Source organism: Porites lutea, chromosome 1 (assembly GCF_958299795.1).
Source record: "Porites lutea chromosome 1, jaPorLute2.1, whole genome shotgun sequence".
Lineage (NCBI taxonomy): Eukaryota > Metazoa > Cnidaria > Anthozoa > Scleractinia > Poritidae > Porites > Porites lutea.
Genome location: NC_133201.1, coordinates 40,603,438 through 40,611,166, shown reverse-complemented (window position 1 = coordinate 40,611,166; position 7,729 = coordinate 40,603,438). Strand labels below are relative to the sequence as shown.

General features: G+C 38.7%; 1 protein-coding gene across 1 annotated transcript; it reads right to left on the bottom strand.

Annotated features, from left to right (window-relative positions):
- Positions 1 to 3,192: 3,192 nt before the first annotated feature.
- LOC140929756 (uncharacterized) lies at positions 3,193 to 6,179 on the bottom strand. The gene is made up of 4 exons (XM_073379469.1): positions 5,931 to 6,179; positions 5,254 to 5,787; positions 4,433 to 4,759; positions 3,193 to 3,663 (listed from the first exon to the last, which is right to left on the bottom strand). The coding sequence occupies exons 1-4, from the start codon at positions 6,177 to 6,179 to the stop codon at positions 3,193 to 3,195; spliced, it is 1,581 nt and encodes a 526-aa protein (XP_073235570.1).
- Positions 6,180 to 7,729: the final 1,550 nt, after the last annotated feature.

Sequence of the window (7,729 nt, the reverse complement as noted above, 5' to 3'; positions counted from 1 at the left end):
ATTGTAAGCATTCAAACAGTTAAGAAGCTATGAACCAATGAAAAGTTGAAATGACGCCATCCGGGATCGTGCATGGAATAAACTCTCTGTGCAATCCCCTCTTCAAAGGAATGAGGTGAACAGAATGCCACGACTTTGCAAGGTTGGTTTTATTATGATTATACCAGGTAATAACACAATAAATTAGGGAGACTGGATAAGTGCATTTGCAAGTTTTAACACAGTGCGGTAGATACGTACTTTCTTATCGTTCCAAGGAGACAAAGTCTCTCAGCCACCTTTTAAGTTTTAATTAAAAGCCTGTGCCAATCCATACTAAAAGATACCAAATGTTAGCCCAAGATATATAATTCACGTACAGTACATGTGATCTCGGCTAACTTGGAAATTTGGATGAACACTTCGTTCACACGGAACTCTTCAATATTTCTGCTCTGTTAACACGAAACTTTGAAAGGCTAGGCGTCTACATTTTTGCCTGTTTTAGGTGGTCCCGTGTAGCGGAACACATATAGGCACGAAATTTCGAAAGGTGGAAAATTTGTCTGGTGCCGTGTGAGCAACGCCATAGTAGCAGTGTTAATGTTAAAACTGACATTGAACTTCGCAATTGTGGGCCAAGGTTCAAGCCCTGGCTTTACACTTTTGCCTTGAGCAAGAGACTTCACTACTGTTGCGTTGAGGTTATCTCCGTGATGGACTACAGACTGTCGCATCCCATCCAGAGGGAAGTAGCGATATTCATACAATACTCAACATAATACCTAATAGCTTACACCCTCCCCAGTGTTGATTCAAGTCGGTATTACTCATTTGTAGACAACGCGAGAATCAACATTGGGAAGGAGGGAAGACTAAGTACGCACACAGGAAAGTTAGGCGAGTCGGTTGAGAAGGTGGAGATGAAGAACTATCCAGTTTCTTCTGGTGTTTGAACAAAATTTTAAGACTCTTTTTTTATACTTCATGCCACAGAAACTAAGTTTCGGCTGTATGGGCCTCAAATGTATGCGCTTTTACCTTTTTATAGTAGTACTGATGTGATCTCTAAAAAAAGCTTAACGTCGACTTAATGTAAGTATCAATTGGAAAATTTAATTCTAGACTTTTGATTGGCTCAGCCATCATGCTATATGGAGTAGTTAAGTATGACATCACAAAAATTTGAATTTGTGGAATTATGGGATTGATCGTGAGATATTTACAAAGAATAAGATGAAAGCTGTTTTTTTTAATTTATACTTCATCTTTTTTTACAAGCAGCTTTACTAACTATATAGGTTAACACAGTAAACACAAGTGCCTACTTAACAAAAATACACACATCTACATCATCTACACGTCCACCCCACACCCACTCCCACACACTTTTCTTTCAGTTACGCCAGTTTTAAAAATTCCCATAGACTTACAACCAATATACAAATACATATTCAGAGATAAAGTAGCCTCACGTGGTGTTATGGTTCCATAAAAAATACTAATAATTATAATTATTTTGTATGATGATGATATATGACGATGTTTATAGGGGTTATAGGAGTTATTGGAATTTGAGATTATGTCCCTGTGCATGTTAAGAGCTTATCCCATTTCTTGAAATGAAAGGAGGATTTATTTCTCTCTTTCGCTATCTGACGCTCCATTACGTAAACTGCTTTCACAATGAGTAACATCATCTCAAAACCCATAGGACTAATATGCAATTCCCAAACTAACTTTATTTGATAAGAAAAGAACCTGCATCTGTGAGGCAAGCATACATATTACGACTAATAACAATAAGATACAGAACAGCGACATATCCACAAGAGAATTACTAACACTTAGTGATGAGCTTAAAACAGCAGCCAGCAAAAAGCTGTTGATTATGCCGCTTATGAACTAGGCCAACAAGAAATTGGAAAGAAACTGTACTGGAATATTTGAGGAGCCCCAAAAGACACGTCTACTTGCCTGCCATGTCCGACCTAGTCACTCGAGAATTAATTGTTAATTCGCCGAAATTCAGCTGGTTGGAGTAAATTGGTGGTGAGAAATAAGTAACGTTCTGCTACGATGATTCCATAGAAATTCTTCTGGAATTGACCTGGATCGTAAAAGGTACGCTCCAAGCCAATTTCAGAATTTGCATGGTATCATCCGAGCATAACGTAAATGTTTATGGATACTTTCCATCCTACCCAACCGACCGGTCAGAAATCATTGAAACAAACCAAAAAAAGAAAAATATAGAACAACACCTTTCGCTTAAAACAAAGTTTCTAACTGGGCTTAAGCGTTCCGTTTACTTTTCGACAGAAATTTTGTTTACTTCTCAGCGAAGTGGAAATGGATCCGAAACGAAACTTTTGGAAATGGAACGGTAGTTTCGGTCTGACCGGAAGGAAAATCTCAAGGGTAAACCACTTTTTCCGGAAAATTTCTTGCCATGCAGACCGAACCGTTCCATTTATTGTTTTACGATTGTGCGAGAAGTATGGTTATAGTCTAGACTCTTTATACCACCTCTTCCATAGTCTGATTATACCTCTTTTTGCTTATGGCATTTCAGTATGGGGTGTTGCAAGTTATGACCCAGTTATAAGTATTTTTCTAAACTTGATAAGTTGCCGAAGAGAGCAGTACGTTTTGGCTTTCTCAAGGAGGCGACGTCCAATTTAAGCCTTCTGGAGGCCTTAGATAATAAGTTTTGGAAGAACGTCACAAATTCTGCTGAGGGCCCTTGGGCAGATCCCCTTCCACCCAGTAAAACAATTTAATCAAGGAATCGTGGTGACTCCTATGTACTTTCCCACATTAGGACTGAACGTTTTAAACACCGTTTTATTAATAGGTGTCTTTTTGATTTTATCTCATTGTCAGTTGTAATCAGGAACGTTTGTCTTTGGAATCAATAAAGACCTTACTTTTAATTATTTTATATTTCGACCGAATTCTTAACGGCAAGCACCCTATAACTCACCGCTAATTTGCTTGAACAAACTGAATTTTGGTAAATGGACATGTACACTTTCTGATTATCCCAGCCGATCCGATAATGTCTCAAATTAAGTTTTTGTGACGACATCACTTCTCTACTCAATCGGCGCATATACCATGCTAGCTTTTCAGTTATGGTCTGCGTTACCTCGTCTTTCAAGACTGGAAGCATGTTAGCAATTATTATGAACTAAGTCACGAGTTACTTTTTTACTGGCCTCCCAACCAGAACTGAGTTGTAGAAAGAGAATTGTTCGAACAGCGATGCTTCGAATTTACAACCAGGTAAAAACCAAAGTTATCTTCGCTGCTAAGCGCACCTTGTTTGCCATTGAATTCGCACTCATGGTGCAAAGACGTATCTGTGTGCAAAAGCCAAACGCCCTTATTTTGCCAGAGGGGCACCGTACAATCAACACATTCATGCCCCCTGATGTTTATAAATTCGAACTGAAAACACTGACTGTAGAAATATGTAGGCAAGGTCAGTATGTTGCAGTTTGCTAGGGACGTTCGCATGTAATCTGTGTACACAACTCCGTCGGTGTCATAGCGATAGGTAGCTCGCCAGTGAGTAGACTGCTTCCCAAGCCATTCAAGGTAATTACGGCGGATCAGGTACGCATGCCAGTTTGGGTGATCGCCGCTGACTGCTTCAGTGTAGTCAGAAAAAAGAATATTCTAGAAATAAAAATTATTTTATCTCTTAGCTGAAATCACCTCTGTCTTTGCCCTCGTAATCTCGGTTATATTCTATCAATTTAACATTTGTATATATTTATTTACACATTTAATGTAATGCTGTTATAATACCAACCAAGAATTGGAAATGTTCAGAATTTGTATCAATGACCTGGTACAAATTCTGATACTATGAAGATCTCTCAAATCCTTTTTAAGGGGCATGGATCTGATGATACTGTTGTGAAGCATTTTCTTGGTTGTTTTAAAGATTTCATTGTGAATTGCTTTTATGTTTGCGCTTGATGTTTCACCCGTGCCTAGAGTCTCGAGCTCGTTATGATTAGGTCTGTAGAGCAAGGTTAATGCGTATTTGTATCGACAGGTTTTTAAATTTTCTTACATTTTAAAGGGGGTTTTCAACATAAGTGTCGTTTATTAAATATGAGTGTCAGACCTTGAAGTGGGCACGTTTTGGGATTGTAGTTGACCTTGATTGTTACCTACATCAGAGTTCTTGTTTTTTTTTTTTTTTTTGAAGGTAGGGCCTCTTGGGCTTAGTTGTCAAACTGTCATTGCTTTTTCTGTACTTGACAAAGGTTTGCTTATTCCAATTTAATGATTAACAGTAAGCTCCTTTGAGACATTAGAAAGCGCGTTCGTAACTGTCATGGTCAGCAAGCCCGAACGTACTCACAAAGGGCACCAACATGTAACAATACATCTTGGTTTCCGTTGACCTGTCGACTTAATGTATTTTACAATGTACCTGTTTTTGGGACAGGCTGAACGACTGGATCAAGTTCCATGCAAACCCGGGTTCTGAATCAAAGTCGCAGAACACTTGAAAAGATTGATTGCGGTCATCAGTGATTGTATACAATCCAGACTTTCTTTCTCCTGCAGCTTTATAGGCCTGGCAGCTTTTTCTTTTAAACTCACAGTGTCTACCCATAAAATTTGCTGGACAAGAACAATTGTACCGAACGCTCTTGGGCTCACATATTTCTGTGCATTTTCCTCCATTTTGACAAGGATTGTTTCTGCAGCACCCGTTGACTTCTGTAATTTCATCACAGGACGCAACGCAGTGTTTCTATAAAATTAAAAGAAAATAATTGTAAGGTAGGCTCCGTTTATTGCGGCCCGTACTGGGCAGCTACCTATTTTTGTCTTGAAAGCATCTGAGAACTCGATTTGTTGTTTTACCAGTTCCTAGTCCCCGCCGCGTAGCACCCAATCCAGCAAAGTAATATGGCGGCCAAAATTTTTTATCTGAGAATTTTGTGAGCGATCTATGATTCTTTCTGAACACGCTGTAAAAGGAAATGGCAACAAACTTGTTAAAGAGTTTCTTAGCACTCTTGAATCCTCTTGGTTAGACATTCGTGACTGTTGTGCCGTGTGAGGTTGGCATTCTAGAGTCGGACACGAATGCGACGGTCAGTTTAATATTTTCCGTAATTAAGCAGCCGGTAAGTTACTCATTTGCTTGTCATGTCATTTGTAAAGACAGGTAGGACAGGCTGCGTGGGGTTCGTCTTTAGCAATGTTGGATAATTGTTCAATATCTTGATCCCATTTCTCTACTTTCTTCGAAACATACCCATCTTTAAACCTTTCGCTAGCGATCACTGCTCCCATATGTCGTTCACCCCTTGAGGATATTTTAATCCCACTCTTCCCGAATATCGCTTTGGCTTTCGCTTGAAACCTCTCCTTTACAATCAAGATGGTTTTACTTTCTTGAGGATAGTATCCATATTTTGGACCCACTGTGTAAAGTTGGTCCCACCATGTTTTCATTTCAGTCAGTTGTCCTCCCGCTGAACTGTCATCCGCATACCATGACTGCTTACACTTCTCATGATCAACTACCTCCCCGAGGTTATCAATAAGGGGTCTGATGCCCAAGGTATATAGGGCCATAGCAGTTACGTCACCTTGGGTGCAACCTTCATTTGAGAAAATATAGTCATGCTTTGTAGAGTCAGCTATCACCATCTTAACAGGCTTTTGGTACGTATGTAGTGAAGAGATACTGAAAGAAGGGTGGATACAACTGTTTGTTATTCTACAGTAATGCCTTTCTATTAAGATTGTTGAATGCATTTTCAGCATCAACTAAAAGAATAGGTTCAGTGTCATCATCTTCAGAAACTTCCCTCATGGCGTGAATTGCTAACTCAATGTCTGCTTTCAGTCCTGAGCAAGTCTGCAAAGGCCCTGCCGCTGTTATTATGTCCCCTTTGATAACCCCTACTTACCGGTTTGCCTATTAGGCGTCTTAGAACTTCACCATCACCCATTGGTCTCACTCCAGGTTTACCTTCTTTCGTGTCACCTTTGTCTAGCGGAATTAGCCTGCATGCAATAAATTCAGTCAAACAATCTGGATTCACATCTTCAGAGCATAAAACCTTTGCCACGTCAGCAATAGCCTGGCACAGTTGCAATGAGGCATTTGCAAACGATTTTGAGGAGAGAAAGTCTTTCCGTATGTCAGAGTCAATCATCGATGGACCTCCCGAACAACTAAAATTTCTTGCTGTTTTTTTGCACTGTCTCACCAGTAGTCTCTTCAAATTTCACAGGTTGAACTTGCGATACACCTCTTACATTTGGGTGTTACTCCGCCAAAATATTTTCGATCTCATCATTCAGTTGGTGGACACCTTTAATGGAGGCCTCATTGTTAATAAGCCTTCCTGTCGTAGTTCACTACTTTTTCCAACCAGGTGAATGGAGCAACGAGGAGAACAAATTGAATTACTATTGAGATCATTCTATAATTTGCCCCGGCAAAGAGGGTAATAATTAATTAATTGAATTAAGGTTTTCCTGTTCACTTAAAACACTTATTTATATTGACCTAGCTCATGAAGTAAAAGATTGAACACAGCAGAAACGAATATATACAATTCAGTGACAATTCATTAAATCGAAGATGCTTTCTAAAGTTTTTTTTTTTAAATATGGCTTTGTGTATTTGTCAATAACATCCCAAACTGATTTTGGAGTATGCATTTTATATACAACCTTCCATTATACAGCTTTTAGTTTGAAAACAGACGGATAATATATTACTGAGATATATTAATGCTTGTTGTTATGGATTAAAATCTTTGGGAATGGCATTCCTTGCATTATATTCTGTGTTTGTTCGTATTTGAAACTTATTCTAAGAATAAGCTGGTTCCGAATCATACTCACACATCAAAAGCTGAAGGTAATAACAAGCTTAAAAAAAACAAACAAACAAACAAAACATAAATCAACTTCAAAATCGTCCATATTGTATTTTATACATCATAGTCTCCTTTTTGTCTCGTCATAGATTATTTACTGCCGTTCCAACCCCTTGATCTTTCTGCATGGGGCCGCATTTCATTTCCAATATGGAACCTCTGGTATAATTATAATAACATACAACTATTCTCCGAAGGAAAGGTGAATAGTGGTGGTGGATACATACCACGACGCGAAGCGTCGAGAAAATTCTAGCGCTGTTCATCGAGCCTGAGGGGGATAATATTTACCAAATTAGTTGGATGAAAATGAAAAAAAGGAACTTTTTCTGAAATTAAAAACGTCACTTAATAGGAAGTTTGTTTACAATTTACAAACACTACTGTAACAGCGATTTTTTCAAAAGCGTTTTTACGATTTTGTCGCAAATTCAGCAAGAAAATAATTTTCTAGTACCTACTAGTAAACACCAACAAGCTGAAGTTCGTCGCTTCCTCGGTATTTGTTTGTACGACTGTTATATTTTATCGCTCAAATTTCGTCTTCCAAAAATTTTTCGAAACGCGACGCCATCTTGGCTTCGGTCGCAAAACAGTGAATAGGCAAGGATATTCGAGATAGTGTAGCCGATCAAAACACGTGAAAATTGCTATTCACTGATTTGATTTTGATTTCATTCGATCGGGCTAACTTTTGCGTCCGCCGTATTATGTATTTCTTTCTATCGGGCCACGGACGAAAAGTCATGTGTAAATCCTAGCCTTTTATTATGCTTCACGGTCTCCAAAAGAATACTATAAGCTCCATTTGTTTTCTT